The sequence below is a fragment of the Mytilus galloprovincialis genome, chromosome 1, assembly GCF_965363235.1.
Source record: "Mytilus galloprovincialis chromosome 1, xbMytGall1.hap1.1, whole genome shotgun sequence".
NCBI lineage: Eukaryota > Metazoa > Mollusca > Bivalvia > Mytilida > Mytilidae > Mytilus > Mytilus galloprovincialis.
Genome location: NC_134838.1, coordinates 61,321,353 through 61,340,961, shown reverse-complemented (window position 1 = coordinate 61,340,961; position 19,609 = coordinate 61,321,353). Strand labels below are relative to the sequence as shown.

Here is a 19,609-nt window from a genome sequence, read left to right as displayed (position 1 = left end):
CAATCTAATTTGATTCTGTTTGAAAATTAAATGATAATCCTTTAGTATGTTTATTACAACAGACAGAAGTAAAAAAACCAAGAGATGGATAATTTTAATGTAAACAATTTCTCCTGCCATCGTTGTTAAAATGAAAGATGCTACACGTACATCTCCCATTCTCTTTTGAATTTTGGACAAGTTGTAGGCACTGATTTGATGATTTGTTGATGGAGATTTATGAAAAGGTATAGTTGGCAATGTCATTTTTCAAACATGTCAAAGTAACTTAATAATTAAAAATAATGTTGGTCAATTTGAACTACAATGTATGATGTTTTCACATAATTTCGGAATATACACTCATGGCTTGTGTATAGCTCACATGTCTGAGTTTTAACAACATCTCAAGGCTGCTTAGTCGCCAGCTATTGAACAGAGATTGTTTTCAGTTAATAACAATAAAGGTACATGTACCAATTTTACTCAACATTCATATAAACATGTGTCTGTTTTACCGTTTAAAGATATAGTCGCAGTCATTTTCTTACCTTGGTATGGAATAATCTATTTAAAAATATTTCCCCGAAGTCAGTCTCTCTGTTTGACTTTATGTCATCTGATAGATTTGGCTGAGAAAAAAAAACACGTATCTTCTGTTTAATTAACGTACTAAGTAAAGTTGTTTCTTCTATTATAAAGTAACAAATGATTATTCATTCATCCTTGCATTATACTATCATAATGAAATTAAAGAAATAAAAAAAAATATGTGTAAATAAACCAATAAAACATATATCAAATTTTCATGTTGAAATTTATTTTACTCGATAATTGAAAAGGGATAATAATGATATTTTTATTACATGAAAATATAATTTGTTATACATTTCAATCACACATGTAAAACACTCAATTATGAAACGTGCACCACTTCATAAGACTTGTAAATTGTGAAACGTCAGGTAAACAACATGTAAAAAAAGATGACATTTGAGGTGCCCTGTACAAATGTGTACCAATTTTTCACTACTAATCATGCTAATAGACATGTTACGAAAAGGTATATTCTCGTCGCTGAGGTTGACAAATTAAACTTTAAATTTGGGGACGATGTCAAAACATTGATTATAGATAAAAATTAAATCATGTGCGTCTTGGTGAATTGAAATCACATTTAATACGTAACATCCAAATATTATGACATTTGCTTTTGTGATATTGTTGACTATCATACGACTTGAAAGTTGTACGCGTGCAATAGTGGGTGGGATAGAAAAAGGGGGGCTGAGAGTTATACAAGTTCATTCGATTCTAGATTGATTATATATACATAGTAAGCCAGTTAGATAATAATTGTATTGTTGTATTACAGTTCATGAAAAAGTTTAATTTATGGCTTTATTAATCCCACACAACGCTCTATTGTCTGATTGATTTCTTCTCTCGGGTGTCTCCATAAGCTTCCATTGACTCTAAAAGTTTTGAAGCGCCTTATATCGTGTTCGACATATACCCGCCACTCTGATATACGCAAATTCATTTTTTTTATATTTTCTTCTTTCTGTTCGTTGTTTAGCTCTTAGTTGATGCCTTTTTCAAATCTAATCCTATCCCCCTCCCTCTCCCTAAAAAAACCAACTGGTTAGTACACATCTATAAAAACGCCATACTTATTATTTTAGGAAACCCCTAGCATTGTTAGCTTATATAGAGGAAAGACCCATCGACCATCGGTGTTAATTTTCCTATTGTCATTTTCTTATGAAACGGTTTGCGAATTTCAACCAAACTTACCAGGAATTTGTAAAATACAAAATATCTGCATAAGGTGGTGTTAAGGTGTAAATGCAAAGTCATTATGTAATGCTTTTGAAACTCTGCGGGAATGTTCAACTGATGAGTAGTGAGTCATATTTTACACAAACCTCTTATCGTTCTAAACAGGCATTATAAAATATTTGCCACTGAACGTTATGCAACCAAAAATCAATCAATCACAAACACCTTATAAAAAAAATACAAATTGAGCTGAAACTGTTTAAATTAAGACAAAGTTAGAAGGAAATAAAGGAAGAAAAGTCATGCCCTCGAAGCTATGTGACCGGGAGTATAAATTTTCTAAACTAGAATGCAACATGATTCTAGTTGAAATTGTATAAAACTCATGTTTTAAAACAGACCCCGTCAGATAAAAATTTAGGTGGCAAACAACTGGATCAAAATACATACACTTCTTTGTGTGTTTTTCATACCTATATAAAAATGACCGTTACATATATTCATGAGCAGGTATTTGTAAAGCAGATTATAATACTTAAGAATATTTGCAACTTCTATCAATTTTGCAAGGGCTCGCCCGAAATATTTACACACGCATGTACCCCGTGTCTCCGTTGCATTTACATGACCGCTCCCTCCCCCCCCCCCCAATCTTTTGCATTAGAGTTTCTTAAAAATATTATGGAATTTATTAATATCTATTTCTTATATTTCTTATGGTAAAAATGTTTCTGAATATTCGTTCCATACGGCGGAATTGCCTCCAAAAGTATCAATGAAGTTTTTAAAGAATATTCAATGTATACACAGGTAATCTCTTTTGTGTTTCGACACAGTCCTTACATGTAAAGTGTAATTTGTCAACCTCAGCGTCGTGAATATACCTTTTCGTAACATGTCTAATGAAACGCACTAGCAAGCCGTTCTTCATATCCATACTGTAAACAATTTCAGCAATACAATGCGTCAAAACATTAAGTGCGTATTATAACTATTGATATATGATTTTAAATCACTCTTTCTTGATGACCTGTAATATCCGACAAACTGATTACGTGGTTATTTTGTCACATGCAGACAAAAACGCATAAAAAATCCAGGGTTATAATTGGCTACCCTATCCGCGATGTTTTTGCATAAACAGTTGGAAAGAAAAATCAAGTACGAAGTTGACAAGTATGAAAAACCAAATTTAAATTAAGTACGAGCTAGACTTTATATTGTGATGTCATTTTAGGTAGTATATTATATAAAGTTTACAGTTCTCAGATTTGTATAAGTTATTGGAATTTTATTAAAATGCAGTACCTAAAGATCGGACAAAACTATATTGTGCGTTTTTTTACTGATCGAACCAAAAATAGAACTCTGCAGCGGTATTTAAATAGCTAAAACATGTTACAATTTAGCGTTAAGTATAGTATTTACCGAATATGTGGAATGCAAAAATGACAACGCGCAAATTATGAAATCTAAGCTGACACAGAAAGATTCATCGGTTTTTCTAATTGCAAGACTATAGAAAATATGTATTCCCGATTTCTAAATCAATATTTATTCTTTAGTGAGACAAATTGATTAAATATGCTTAATATCAGTCTGTTTGCAATTACAACAATTAAAAATATCCTAATTTAACATAAAACTTATGAAATTAGAAAAACAATTGCATATAGATATCGCCTTTAGTAGAACCGCCTTGAATATTTTCCTCTGTTTCACGTCTTGGACTAGTTGAGTTACAATTAACTTGCTTTTATTCTTATGGACAGTAATAAGTGTAACATATTGACCCTAGACATTGCCCAACTGTCTTTAAACATTGTACTACCAATCTTAACATCGCATAGCTAGCTAAGCCTCAAAAGTTCAATTGTCACTAAACAGACCAAAGGCAATATAATACCATATTTTAAATGAACTCTCACGCGTTTTAATCTATGAAGCAACATAAAACAACACATATGCAAAATAGGAGAAATGATGACAAATTCAATGTAATGATTATTTTTTCCCATGTTGTAAACATACGTGTATCATTTGATTAGTGTCGAATATACATTTGTAAGAATCTCAAGTATGTTGATACAAACATCATGTTTTTAGGGTATCTTTCTAGCACTTTTTATATAAGGCATACTAGTCGATGAATATAATTTGTCCATAGAAGTTTGCCAAAGATAAATATAAAATAAATGTAAATATCTTTAAATGTTATACGCTATAGCAAAATATCATGCTAGAAAACAAAATGTATTTAAAAGAAAATACTGAGATGAGCACATTTTTTGTATTATAAATATAGAATTATTTTCTCAAGGACACTTATGACGAACATCGAAATGTGTTTATAGTACAAAGATGCCCCACTCGCACTATCATTTTCTATGTTCAGAGGACTGTTCAATTGAGGATCAAAACTCTAATTTGGTATTATAATTAGAAAGATCATATCATAGGGAACATGTGTACTAAGTTGCAAGTTGATTTTACTCCAACATTATCAAATACTAATATGACCAACATTTTTAACCTGAGTCGGGACAGACGAACGAATGAAAGACCGAACAGACGCACAGACTGAAAAAAACATGCTCTAAGGTGAGGCATACAAATCAAATGAGTTATTTTTTTTTATCTCGGATAGTCCGGCCAAAGTTTTCTTGATAAACTTAAAGACAGCGTCTAACAAATCTATAAATGCACTGTATAATATACGAACACAGAATTTAGAAAGTGTGTTCACTTTCATTTTTTATATTTTATAATGGATTAGTATGTTTCAAAACAGAATACATGAGGTACAATGTATTAGTTTTAAATGAGACAATCACCAGATGACACATAATAGATAACAGCATCATATGATATGTATAATATAAGTTCAAACTAAAGTCATCGATCTTATACTACAATAAGCCAAACATAAGACTCATTGGCGGCGCTGAACAAAAACAATTAGGAAGCCAAACTCAAGAGAGAACGTGAAAGGATTGGGAAAATCCAAAATTATATCTATGATTTGGTGGCGGAAAACGTTTGTTCTTGAGTAAAAGGTTTTATTAACAGCTATAGTGAGCTTTTTCAGTATTGTCTGGGCCTATAATACTCTCAGGGGGATAAAATGTCCACTGTCAGTGTTATCAGTCCCATGGAGGCTTAATTAAAAATCGGTAAACATACAAAACGTATAATGTGTATTCAAATTTTTACTGCGAGTTCGTTCTGTTAAATAAGTCTGGCTAAAGTTTGTAGCATGGGTCAGAAACACGTTTGAAAACAAATTAACATATTGTGAACGGTTAATTAAAAGACAAAACCAAAAAAGTATCGTGTGAGCAACGGTTTGACAATAACTAGTGACAAAAAAGTCAACCAGAGGTGAAATCGACCCAGATATATTATCAAAGTCATACAAATCTATACAATTGAAAGTTATCATGGTTATAAGAACAATAATATTGTAATAGCTATATTAATTAAGCATCATTCTGTAGCAGATGGTTTCAAACTATATACATAGGATCACATCACTCTACTTACCGAACATGTTTCCTTAAGAGAAAAATATTGCATAATATTATAAACTCTGTCATAACTATTATATATCTGTTAAAACAAACTTATACATATCTTCACTTACTGTTTATTTGTACCTGCTGGCATTAGGGTTTCACTTTTACATTGCATAAATCAGTCACGTACAGTCTTTAAAATAATGCTGAAGACATTGTACATGTATAAATATATATAAATCAGACTAGAAAGTTATTATCGAGTTGCAAAAATGTATATGATTGTATAGAAGCAATTACAACTAGGTTCTATATAAAAAAACAGATATATAAAAGAAAAATTAAAAAATCATTTTTTTAGTTAGACAATTTCTTAGAGTTTATTGATATCATTATCTTAACGGCTAATATAATAGTTTTGATACTTATGATGCAAAAGTTGATCTATGTTTAGGACTTTTCTTGTTTGTATCTCTACTGAAGACACACATACACACATATGTTGACTTTAATGTTGTCAACAAGAAATACATATACATAAAAAGAAGTTAGTATACCAAGTGCCATTTGTGTGTTTCTAATTCCTCGCCTCCACATTTGTCTGGCATCAGTAATGTGATATCCTCTGACGTCACACTTTCCGTTCTTATTTCAGTTGAATTCACTAGCAAATGAAAATAAGATCTATGATGTATGTAACTCTTATTCGAAAATTATTATCAATATATAAGTGTAATAAAAATTCAAAATGAACGTTATGCATGTTATTGAATTACAATATATTATATATTAACATGTCTGCAAGGTATATTCAGTTACTGTAAAACTATGTCACTTATTTTCCAAATACCTTTTAAGACTTTTTGACGCCAGTTCATCTTAAATAATGGATGACTAACTGTTTCCACGTTAATGACAGAACAACTACGCCCTCAACAGTTTCCTACGCATCTAAGATGTATATTTGTTTTTCTCATTCGTGGGTCATGCACATACAGGAAGATTGTAGAACAAAAAAACACATGATATTGCAGAGATCTATATAGGTTTTATCAAAACATACGATATGTAACAATAAAAGCTTAATAATACAAAATCAGATAAACATGATTACAGAGGGTTTCAAAATTGTAATGCAATTTTTCCAAGCACGTTAACACCTACTTGAACATACTGAAGACTATCCGATACCACAAGTGAACACAATATCGACTGAGATGCAAAAACATATGCACATTTTATACATACACACTGTTTTGAAATCTACTAATGACAGTAAAAAATGTCGACATTTATGACAACTATTTACCATAAACATCGTCGTCGTCATGTTGTTTATACATAAGTGCCATTTTACTGTCGTCCTGAACCATATAATGTTTTAATGTATTCAGGCATACCAATCCATTGTTTCTATCACTAGTGTTGTCAATATCATTCAGCCAAAGTTTTCCTGCTTTTCCCTGTTGCCATTCTAAGATAATAAAGAAATATTCGATAACAAAAATTAGTCTATCGTGAATGTATCCCCGGCTTAAAGTCGTCATATAATATTATTAATTACACGTAATACAATGATCATTATCAAAGTATCCGCTGATAAAGCTGTTTCAGAGTATTTAGATTGAAAGTAAAATTTATCTCTTGTCTAAAATGTCTAAGTCTTCAAACTTAATCGTAATTTTTTTTCAACTAAAGAAAGTCTTTGACCTTTTGAGACGTGTGCAAACTGTGTCATGCTTACTATCAACTGCAAAACTTAAGTTGCGATATATTTGATTATTAAATGATTCTGGAGTTCAAAAAGGCGATGCAGTTTTGGAATCATTTTTATTTTAATTATTACATCATTGGGAGTCGATTGATTGATTGTTGATTACTTAACGACATCCTGTCAGGTGAAGAAGTGCACTTATGCATATGAGATACTATATGTCTCTTAATAAGAACTACATACCCAAAGAAAGTTCATCATTGTGTGGAATCTCCGAAGCAGGTTTATTCTTATAAATCTGCGCACAACATTTCTGTTTCACTTGTGATATTGTATCACAGTCAAGAACCTTTACAGGATAATGCTGGTCACTATTTCCATTCAAATCTATTTGCAATGTCTAAATAAAAAAAGTTTGTAAACTTATTACTTGATTAATGTATGACAAAATGGTCTTTTGTCCCTCGAGTTAAATGTATTTAATGCATACTGAATAATTTAGAAAAATGGAATATCTACCGTATTGGAAATTGTATTTTAATCTTATAATATTGATACCTGTGGAATTACCAGAAAGGCAAGAAGAGCTTTGAAGACGTACATGTTTAAATAAGATACACAAACATCACGATGATGACAATCAGGTCGCAAAGCACTACATTTCGATGATAAGCTGACTTTAAGAGAAAAAAGAAAATATAAAATTATCACAGAAAATTTGGAAAAGGTACATGAACTCTTAACAAATTGGTAAGGGTCAAAACTGTCTGAAAAAAATACATTTGTTATTTGCGGACTTCTTTACTTTCACTTCAAAACCAAATTGATGATTTCCTACCACTTAGGGTGCATTTATTTCTAACACAAACGATGCAAACGGCTAAGCGCGCACATGTTTTGATCATTTATTTCTAGCATACGTTTGCAAAGTTTACATAAACTTTGACAAACTATGCACTCGCTAAAAATGCGTCAACAGTTTGTCGTTCATCGTTTGTTAGAACAAACGCTACATTTTTTTCTAACTTCACCCTAATTAACCGATGTATTTGTTTCTACGTTTGTACCAACAAAATGTGCATGTATTATTGAAAGTTCAAAAGGGTCAATAGACACTGAATAAACGATGTATTTGTTTCTACTTTTGTAGCGTTTAGAAACCAACCCCAAACGCCACACAACGTTTACAAAATTTTGGTTAGAAAGAAATGCACCCTTAATAGCACACATTTGTTAAGAATTTAAAGTTGCATATTACCTACCCAATCGTATGACGTTTGCTCATCGCAATAAATACGTCCCACACATGTATGCTCACACTATACAATTTCATTTACAGGGATTTGCAACTGATATCAAACAAAACTGCTTCAGCATAGTAATCAGAAAGAAAAATGAAATTGACACTACTATCTATTTTTATTTGACCGATACCATGTTTGCATCTCAATTTAAAGTAGAAACAAATTTTCATCGTGCTATATATCTTCAATCTAAGAATAGTTGTCTGATGTTATAATTTACCAATTGTGTCTCATTCGCAATTATGACACTTGACTAAGAGTGACTTCGAACGCGGCTAATGGGTGCATTGTAAGAGAGATTTTCCCAGACTGGTCATCAGAGTTTTTTTTTTTTTTTTTTTGCCTTTGGAAGTTTGATAAACATGTAGTGATTTTGGTTTTGATCCACATATACGTTGCCCATTCTTTTTTATTTTGTTACACATCTATTACATAAATCTGTAGAACCTATGATAGGACCAATTTTTTTTCAGTCAGTATGGTATCTGGGGATAGTAATATAAACGATAGCCAATATTTTGTTCACCTCAGAGAAAGGTACAATGATATTGATTTGTTCTCCTACTTGATTACATTAAAGCTGTAAAAAGGTACTTAATGCAATTCCATAGAGTTTTGTTTCTTAAAATGTGCACTCGTCTGAGTATGTATGCATAATAATATCGGTTAAGATTGTAATTCAACATTTAACATGTTTATGTACAAGTAATGTCATATAACTGATATTTTACTTACAAGACTCTGATATTCAATCCTCATTTTAAGTAGCTTCTCCTCTGCAATTGTGTTCTTTGAATTACCTGTCAGTGCATCTATTGGTCCCATTTCAATAATTGTTTGCACTGCTCTATATAGCATAAACAGATGTATCCCGCTGCGTGACTGCAATCATACAATGAAAAACAATTATTTTTGTGAATGATAAATTAATTTTAGCAATAAATTTTCCTTTGCAATTATTGTGAATTCATATCTAAACAAAAATATTGTATAATATAATACTAAAAGAAAACTGCACTTTTATGCTTGTATCGTTTTTAACCACTTTGAATGATATAGTTTTTATGAATTTCAATCTAATGTATCATTCACAGCTAAATTAAAAATACATTTATCCAGTAGCACGTTATAAACATGACAGCAGAATGTTTGTAAATCTGTATAGATTATCGGAATTTCTACGCATTGACATCGTAAAATATCAGCCGTGAGCCACTATTTTGGCGAGTTGGCGCAGCAAACGAGTTAAAAGCTTCACATTGTGTGGAGCGGCTGATATGTTTTGATATCTTAACAAAGAAAACACGATTATCTGTTTATCGTTCTATAACTGGTCTTTTTTCTCTCTAAGACAGTTTTTCGCTTGACGAAAGCAAGTTTGATAAAGTCTCCTTAACACATTGTGACGTTGCTGATAATTTCTCTTCAGACATTTCGACGTCCCTGATCCGTAATACGTGAATTACAGAGCGACTGATCAGGGTGATATAGGCGTTACTAGTTTGAAATGAAAATAATATGATTATGAACAGATATTTCAACCTTAACTACACGATTGAACTTGTTACATGTTAGTTATTATATACTTAATGGTAGATTTTAAGAAACTACAACACAAGTTTTCCAATGCTTCAGAACATTACATACCGTTAAATGTTTGTACAGTCCTATCTGTAACCAATTGACCATTAATCTCATAGTTATCGAGTCAAACCTGTTTAATACACAATAAAAGCTATAGAACGTGAACAATATTTCATTAACGTAAGGAGCAAGAAGCACATATTCAACTATATATGTAGATGATCTTTCAGAGTTTCAATTTAGTAATGTTAAAATAAAAATCATCATAAAAAAAACAAATCTTAATGAACATATGCATTTTGTTCTTTAAACTGAACTGTAACGTACCTTCGGAATAAAACTTTCTGTTGCTTTTTCGTTGATGACCGAACCATATCAACCAGTAGACACTGAACCAGACTAAAAAAAATATATTATCATATTGTTAATTAACAAAGTTGAATTCAACAAATAAATGAAATACAGACAATATAATGTCCAAAAAGAAAGATGTCTTATATTTGTAGGGTACATAGTGTCGTTTGTCATTTTATTATTTGTCATGGTGCTTCATGATTATTTTTGATTTCCTAGGAGTTCGCATTTTTGTTATTTTACTTTTCATCAGATCGAGCTGATGCGTCAAATCCGTTTCAACTGATGTTAACCGCTTTTGTCTTATGTTATGTTTTCCCAATGCTGTCACATGTATGGAGAGGAGCGCTAACAAGCATCATTATTCACGGTACTTATGTCTATCATCTCTATCCTACGTTAGAAGTTTGTGATCAGTGGTGTTCTTTATTTGCAGTCTGTCATATCTTGTCTTTAGTTTATTGCTATAGTGTAAATCAGACCGTAAACTTTTTCTGTTGAAATGTTTGACATTTTTCAATCCATGGTCTTTAATAGATAACTATAAGGTGTTTTTTTTATTGTTGAAGACTGTCATTTGGTCGTTAGGAATAGTTTCAACATAGTCATTTGAGTAAGAAGATAATACAAAATAAACTTACTCGAAGAAGAGTCTCATATTTCCAAGCAATGAGATCGACAACACAGATGCAAAATGAGCCCTAAAATGATAAAAAAGCAGATGGTTTAGTATCAATTAAGTATCATTTATAAGACATGCATTGTATTAATTAGCCATAAACAGAAACATAATTTTAACAGGAATTCAGTTGTAGTGTTGATAAGCTGTATATATTGGAGCTTTAATTTGTAGTTTATACTTTGCTCCTATATATGTTCTCAACCAAATGAGGATATTTGAAAATAAGAGCACTTATATATGATTTGAGTATTGACATAATTCATATTTTGAATTCTTGTATTACACGAAGCAAACTATAATACAAGTTCCTCTGGGATGTTTATCAATTTCTTTACCTCTTCTTTTATGATGTAATCTAGTAAACCGTTTCGTGTATGTAACAAATTGTATCAAATAATGCACAGAACGGATAATCACAATGCATATATTTACTTCTATATTGGATAAAAGGAAAGATGTATGTTATTATTACTTCTCTTGCATTGTCAGCATATTCGGTCGATCTAATGTTTGAATAAGTGACTTCAGGAAAAGCTTATTTGACAGCAACATTTCAAACTTTTCGATCGCACTTTTTATTCCGGCTTTCCTGTCATCTGTTATCTGAAATTAAATCGACAAAATGTCTTTAGTATCATAATTTAGAAACTATGTTTTTTCTGGTTACTTTAAAAGCTTATTATGTTGCTTTATGGCGGTCCTGTATTTAGTGTATAATTTTGTATCAGTAAATATGAATGTTTGAAAACACATATTCCTATCAGCAAGTTTGTTTTTGTTTCCGTTTGGTTTATGTTCAAAGAGAATACGTAAAAATCACAAAAATAATAACTAATTAAAAGTTCAAAAAAAAGATCAAAGCAGGAGGATGGACGTTACACTATCATAAAATTCAGCCGGTTTATAATTTCTCATCTATAAAATATAACCATTTAATAAAGTTTGGAACATGATTACTGTTTGATTTTATCGAAGAACAACGATCTTAAGTTTGTTTATTGCTATGTGAACCATATAATTAATAGTGTCCTGTGGTGACTGCCAAATTTGCACTCATCATTACTGGCTATAACTGAAGCTTAACGTTAGGCAGAATTGTCTTACCAAGCCGGAGCACACAAAACCATCACTGCACTTTTTATCATGATCGTTTACTCAGTTTTTAGTAACTTCAAGTATATTACATGCGTCATGCTTTGTATACTGTTGTTTATCTTCCCGCCGTATTTCCTGTTTGTCATGGTTATTATACGTTAATGCCTCATTGGTATTATAAAACTGCGATTACATATTGGATTTAAAACAATTGATTATGTTGCAAAAAGATATTTGAAAAAAACATATTTGCCCATTTTATTTTTATTTATTTCCATACAACTTGCTAAACACGAAATAACTTTTATTTCAACGGATAAATACTATATGAATAAAGGCAACAGTAGTATACCGCTGTTCAAACTAATAAATCCATGGACAAAAAACAAAATCGGGGTAACAAACTAAAACTGAGGGAAACGCACCAAACATAAGAGGAGAACAACGACACAACACTACAATGTAACATACACAGAAACGGACCAATCATCAGACAAAATCCCACGAGAATAACAAATATAACATCAAAACCAAATACATGAATTTGGGATAGACAAGTACCGTGACACGTCTTATCGTAATGTGAATTTACACTAAAAAATATGAGAAAACAAACGACGCAACGTTAAAATGTAACACACACAGAAACGAACTATAATATAACAATGGCCATATTCCTGACTTGGTACAGAACATTTTTAAAGGAAAAAATGGTGGGTAGAACCTGGTTTTGTGGCATGCCAAACCTCGCACTTTAATGGCAATGTTAAATATAACATTGAAATGACAATATAATATTACAGGACTACAATACAAATAAATAAGAGAACGTATTAAACAAAGAAACACATGATTAATGGATAACAAAAAGCATCAGGTTTAAAATTCAATACGTCAAAAACGCGCCTCGTCCACACAAGACTCACCAGTGACGCCCAGATATAAAAGATCGAAAGTGAAAAAAAGTACAAAGTTGTACAGCACTGAAGATCAAAAGTTGAAAAAGGTTGTGTCAAATACGGCTACGTTTTTAAGCTTGGGATAAGAACATCCTTATCATTTAGAACAATTAATGCTATTGCAAACAGTGAATTTTATTAAATGAATATAATAGATATACATAATGAAACTGAAGTATTAACTAATTACAGAAAACAAACACGAATACATAATGCAAAGACCAACACAGAATAGACACACCCAACTCAGTCCAGGCCTCAACGCAATAAATCATAAAAATGACGTCACAGACGATGGTAAAAAAAGCACAAATACGTCACATTTGAATTTATGAAATTTGAAAACAGATCATCAAAAAAGGAAAAATGACGTCACATTTGAATGAATAAGATAGAATTAGGATTGATTTAAGATTATATTTGAACTAAATACTGATATTGCATTTAATAACAATGCACATTTTAATACTTATAAATAGCAAACTAAGGTAGCAATTAACTATTTATTATAAAGCTATGTCCGGTTTGTTTTGAATCTAACTTCAAACGTAAAATATCGTACTGATTACGTTGAACAAAATCAAATCTAATAAATGAATGCGGTGATTAATTTTCTTTACCATAACACATACATATAATAGAAAAGACGTTAACACATTTGATAAAATCCGATGAGAATTACAAATATAACATTAAACATTTAAACTAAATACATGAATTTGGAATAGACAAGTACCGTAACACGTCTTATAGTAATGCGAATTCACACTCAACAAAACAGTCACAATCGGTAATAAGTCACGTTTGGTAATTAAAAGATTAGACGACATAATGACAAACCACAATCTACCATGTGGTAAAAATGTCCTTAGCTAGTTTGGTTAAAGACACATCGTATGGATCCACCAATTCGTGATGGTGTCCATAAAATTTACAGAGTGTCAATTTTAATCTGTCCTCCTCATAACTTTGTTGGAGCAGTTTCTGCGTAAGGAGCACACTCATGTATATGAAGTCCGTATAGTGTGAACAAGCACGAATAGTACTTTAACTTTAACTTTTTTTTTGTCTTAAATGAAATAAAATAATACACCTCTTACCTCTGAATCATGAAGTAACGGATTATTGCTTATGTCTTGGTTCGGAAACAGCTGATGAAGTATATAGTTTTGATAGCTTGAATATGGCACTCTTGTAGTAACGAGGTCCGCTTTTATGTCCCTGATATTCATTTGTGCATCAGCGAATTCTAAAGAATAAAAGAATCCAAGAAAAACGTATTAATTGGTGTTAGTTTAAACAAAAGAGAAGAGTTTTAATAAACCCAGTGTTTGTATACATTTTTTAAATTCTTAAGTACTTAAATTCTTTTCTTATACAATTGAAGTATTTGGTTTTGATGTTATATATATATGTTATATTTGTTATTCTCGTGGGATTTTGTCTATATGTGTTACATTTTAGTGTTATGTCGTTGTTCTCCTCTTATATTTAATGCGTTTCCCTCGGTTTTAGTTTGTTATCCCGATTTTGTTTTTTGTCCATGGATTTATGAGTTTTGAACAGCGGTATACTACTGTTGCCTTTATTTAGATCAAGTGCAATGCAATTTCCAAATTACTTAATATTTCAGGATCACAACTATTCAATACCTTATTTGATCTGTTTTGATTTCTAAAATTGTAAAAAACAAATCTTATATACACTTTTCATACAAATTTGGTTACAAACGTACCAGTGAGAGCGTTTTCAATTTAATTTTCCATATAATTTTAAATATTTCTAAGGGACACACCTTTAATTTCTTTATTTAAACGGCAATGTGTTTTGAATATGTGAAAGACAATGCAGATATAAAAAGTGAACAAGAATTGTACACGTAAGGGCGCTTACTGGATAGACAGACGTACGAACAGATCAGACGGATGGACGGACGAATGCTCGGTATTACCATGCACAGTGCGTTGCGTTGTGTAAAATAAAAAAAAAACATCTCGAATTTAAGATGATTCACTATTCCAGGAAGTCAACATTTGACTTGAAACTCAAGGTTAGTTTTCCATTCACACATATATTGTTATTTTATATGTCTTTTGTGCTTTTGTAATTGAAGAAAGACTCAGTGAAAAACAAATAAACAGAAACTAAAAACACCAATCATAATTAGACTCTTGTATGTTAATCCTATTTATCGTACGAGTAAGATGAAACTGGAGTGACCAGTGTGTATACTTGCCAAATAAATTATCATGTTACTGTAAGTAAGACACGCATACCTTTCAAAACCCGTTAATATCTGTATATCATCTAAATCAAAAGGAAACATTGGGTATTCTTGTTTTTTTGACAAGATAATTTCAACAATGCAATTATTTGGTAATATCCCGGGTACTTAGACATTTGTAAACAGATTTTTAATGATAATCGCTTTAAATTATTCTTTGCGATGTACTATTGGTGAATTTACATGACGGATATAGATGTGTACCCATTTTGTCTCAATCGATAGTATACAATGATGATAATCATTTTGAAGTATTTTTTTGCGACGTAAAGTTTATACGTCTGAAACAATATAAACTTAACCTTCTCTACTAGCTTTTCGTATCATTTCTTCCCTTGTCATAAGTTCCATTTTAAATTCTTTGATTGCCTTTTTCTTCTTCTTTCGTAAAATAACTACAGCAGACACGCCAATAACAATAGCTGTGGCCAATGCGGCAGCCAAAGCACCAACTACAAAGGCTAATGTATTGACGTCTTCTTTGTATTGTAGGTCACCAATGTACGCTTTGATATTTCCAACGTTAACCTATTTATTTAAAAAGAGAAATATTATATGCAATTTTTTAATTTTGAACATTCAATTTAGATACCTTCATTTTTGTGATTGCATAAGGTCATGTTAAAATAAGAAGGTGCGGTTTGATTATCAATCAGATAACTCTCCACCAGAGACAAAATTACCCAGAAGTTCACACTTAAAAGGTATATGGCCTTCAACAGTTAACAAAACTCATACAGCATAGTCAGCTATAAAAATCCCCGAAACGATATATATTTATAATATGTCTTAGATACGTATATGATTTGCTGTACATTAGCTTGGCGCCAGCAAATACGTTTAGCCCTGTGTGTATTGTCCCAAGTCAGGATCTGTTTATACAGTGGTTTTTGTATGTTTCTCCTTATCTTAATTGTTTTTCGGTTAGGTTTTAGTTCATATATCAGACCGTTAGTTTTTTTGATTGAATTATTTTTAATTTGTCATTTCGGGGTCTTTTGTAGCTTAACATTTGGTATGGTTTTGCACCTTGTTAAATGCCGTACAATGACCTTAAGTTGTTAACTTCTACGTAGAGAGTTGTCTAAGTGGCAATCATACCTCAACTTCTATATTTTTTTAAATTTAAGGATGATACAATTTACATGGAAGGGTTTTAAACTAAAGAACATGAACATAAACCACATAACCGTACCAATCATATATCCGTCTATACTGTATGTTTTTTTTTCTAATTGTTGAAGACCCTATGTTGCCTATAATTGCCTACATTCTCTGCAGTTGAACTTTGATGGATAATTATTTCAATGGCAATCATACAACATCTCCCTATTTTTATATAATGTGTGTTATTTCAGTGTCTGTGAAACTGTAATATTCATATCATGAAAAGTATTGTCTTCAGGTGTATCACCACTAGTTAGGAACCAGTCTGAAAGAAAACATACCAGAAAGTAGTTTTAGCAAAACATTTCCTACGCTTGAGTTTAACTTTCAAAATATGTATAAATCCTTGGTAATGTTGGTAACAAATGCAAGCTGAATAGCTGGTACTCATTGTTGTTATCTCTTATATGTAATTGAAGGTACATAGGTTTTTTAGTACATAACACCATGCGGTGTGACCTTGACATGCAATAAATGTCACTTTATTTGAACTCTAGACAAAAGTGCTATGACTTCTAAAAAATGAGAAACTTGATGTAGAAAACAATGAGGCGATGAATTACTGGCGGAGACCGTGTATATGTATTATTAGGTAAGTAGGCAGAGATTATTTCAAAGACTAACAACACATATAAGAAGGTTAATGAGTGATACTGTTGATAAAAGGACTGGAAAGACTTAGCGAATAAAAGAAGGTTGCCGATAAGTAATTTAGGTAACATTATTTTTTATGTATGGAGAAAGATATGTATTTTATCAACAAACATAAAGAATAATACTTACAATAACATAAACAGTGTTCACATCTGTTTGATTGGTCCTAGGTACTGCTTTAGGTGGGTAACATATAATACGTTCCATATCTATACCAATTAGCAAACAACTACCATCCAAACCAACATGTATACTGTAGTCATCGCGTCGTGCTCCATTCAAAATGTTTCTACCCTTTACAGAAAATAAGTGGAAGTAACATCATACCTTAAAAGTTATTCTGATTTTAACAGGACAGGAATAACCACCAATTGGTGGATTATACCTAAATTGACGTATAATCCATAAATTGACATATATTGGTAAAGACCAATTGATGTATAATGGAAGTTTGTTTTGTAATAAAATGCTAGTGTAATATTGGAGCATCATTTTGCAACATACAACCTTTTTCATGACCATTATTGAGTCTTCACAAAGTTTCAGTGTTGTCAAAGCCTACTGCACTTCTTGAAAATGCATGTGTACAACAATTCTTTTGTTGAAACATCTGTACTATTGACCATGATTCACTTTTAATAACGAAAGACAAGTATTAACAAAGAGCTCCATTCACCTGTGTAGTTGTACTTATAATCACATGATTGCAGACAGTATTGATGTCCATTGACAGGTGATTAGTGGTAGATTTGCCAATCAAAAATTGACAGAAGAGGGACGAAAGATACCAAAGGGACAGTCAAACTCATAAATCTAAAACAAACTGACAACGCCATGGCTAAAAATGAAAAAGACAAACAGACAAACAATAGTACACATGACACAACATAGAAAACTAAAGAATAAACAACACGAACCCCACCAAAAAACTAGGGGTGATCTCAGGTGCTCCGGAAGTGTAAGCAAATCCTGCTCCACATGTGGCACCCGTCGTATTGCTTATGTGATAACAAATCCGGTAAATAGTCCAATTCGGTAGGTCACATTCATGAAAGGGAAGGGGATTGTAGTTACGACGTAAGGAACATATCCGATATCATTTGTGAAACGGTTATTCCAGAAGGGTCAACCAACTCGTGATGGCGTCCATAAAATTTACGAAGGGATGATTTCAACTTCACCATTTGAAACTCTTGGTTTAATAGCTTCCTTGTGAGCAGCAACCCTCTATCAAGAAAATCTTGATAGGAAATGCAAGAACGGGAATATCGTATCAATTGGGCGATATATACCCCGTATGCAGGTGCTGTTGGAATGTTGCTACTTAGAAATGGAAAGTTCACAATTGGAAAGCTGAAATCATCTCTTTTCTTGTAAAGTTTTGTTTTCAACCGACCCTCATTGTCAATTTCTAGATGTAAGTCAAAATATGAGGCCGACTTAACTGTATCAAGCATCTTGATAATATCAGTTTCAGAGAATTTTTTGTTTGAATCAGGGTGATCCTTTACAAAGAAAGATTTATCCCTCCCTAAGACAAGATACTTGTATCTACGTTGGCCATTCTTTTTTTATGAAGTAAAGCAATACCAACTCTTTCAATCTGTCTTTCAGTTTGGAATGTGGAATACTTGTGTAAAGAGTAGAAAAGTCAAATGTTTTAATACTGTTACAAGATGAAAGAGAGTTAGATGGTATGTACTCTAAAAGATCTTTAGAATTTTTAAGTATCCACATCTGATTCACGCCACCTCTAGAATAGAGAACTTTAAAGCCCGTCTTTGATTGCTGATGAAACATATATGTTAATAATTTAGAAAGAGGTTTCGTGGAACACTTGTTAGACCCAGCAATATACCGTTGTTTGTAAGGACACTTATGTAGTTTAGGTATCCAATACAGTGATGGAAAATCCAGTTCTTCAACTTTGGTTGATATTCCAAAGGAACATAGAACAGACCTATGATTATCCAGGATTTCCTCTTTGGTAAATGTCGTGAGGGTATATGTTGAGTTTCCAAGTGAATTGTCAATACCTAATTCGTTTATCAGTTAATGTAATGCGTTTTACACACAAAAACGATATAACAATAGAAGAAACTGCAAATACAATTATTGATTAAATGCAATATGTTTTGTCACTATACTAGACTAGGAATGTTTGACATGTTTTCATAACAAAGTATGGTTGTAAGAAAACAATGCTCTATTTTGGTTGAATAATTTGCTTTGAAAAACAAAGAATTCTATATATTTATGAGTATTATTGGCATTTAACAAGTTGTTAGCACTACTAATAGTTTTAGATCGATACTTTGTTTCTTTACGTTTTTTTGTTGTTTTCTTTTATCTGTTAAGTCGAACCTTTTTCGACTGATTTTATAATGTTTTATAACAACATTTGGCGCAGGTTAGAGGTGAGTTGTGCACAAAAAAAAATAGCAGTGGTTGTCGACGTATTTGATTGTTGAAAGTATAATAGTTAACATCCTCTTCCTTTGGTTTTGGTGGATACCTTTCTCATTGGCATTCAAAC

General features: G+C 31.7%; 1 protein-coding gene across 1 annotated transcript in view; it reads right to left on the bottom strand.

Annotated features, from left to right (window-relative positions):
* The window catches only part of LOC143080564 (plexin A3-like), a 42,922-nt gene that overhangs the window by 3,543 nt on the left and 19,770 nt on the right, over nucleotides 1–19,609 (bottom strand). Inside the window, exons 11-23 of the mRNA XM_076256471.1 lie at nucleotides 17,203–17,367; nucleotides 15,555–15,780; nucleotides 14,069–14,217; nucleotides 11,387–11,517; nucleotides 10,874–10,933; nucleotides 10,206–10,277; nucleotides 9,942–10,008; nucleotides 9,030–9,176; nucleotides 7,234–7,390; nucleotides 6,586–6,750; nucleotides 5,834–5,940; nucleotides 5,305–5,316; nucleotides 531–611 (exon numbers count right to left, since the gene is read on the bottom strand). Coding sequence (XP_076112586.1) covers nucleotides 531–611; nucleotides 5,305–5,316; nucleotides 5,834–5,940; nucleotides 6,586–6,750; nucleotides 7,234–7,390; nucleotides 9,030–9,176; nucleotides 9,942–10,008; nucleotides 10,206–10,277; nucleotides 10,874–10,933; nucleotides 11,387–11,517; nucleotides 14,069–14,217; nucleotides 15,555–15,780; nucleotides 17,203–17,367 — 1,539 coding nt within the window. The remainder of the gene's footprint in view (nucleotides 1–530; nucleotides 612–5,304; nucleotides 5,317–5,833; nucleotides 5,941–6,585; nucleotides 6,751–7,233; nucleotides 7,391–9,029; nucleotides 9,177–9,941; nucleotides 10,009–10,205; nucleotides 10,278–10,873; nucleotides 10,934–11,386; nucleotides 11,518–14,068; nucleotides 14,218–15,554; nucleotides 15,781–17,202; nucleotides 17,368–19,609) is intronic.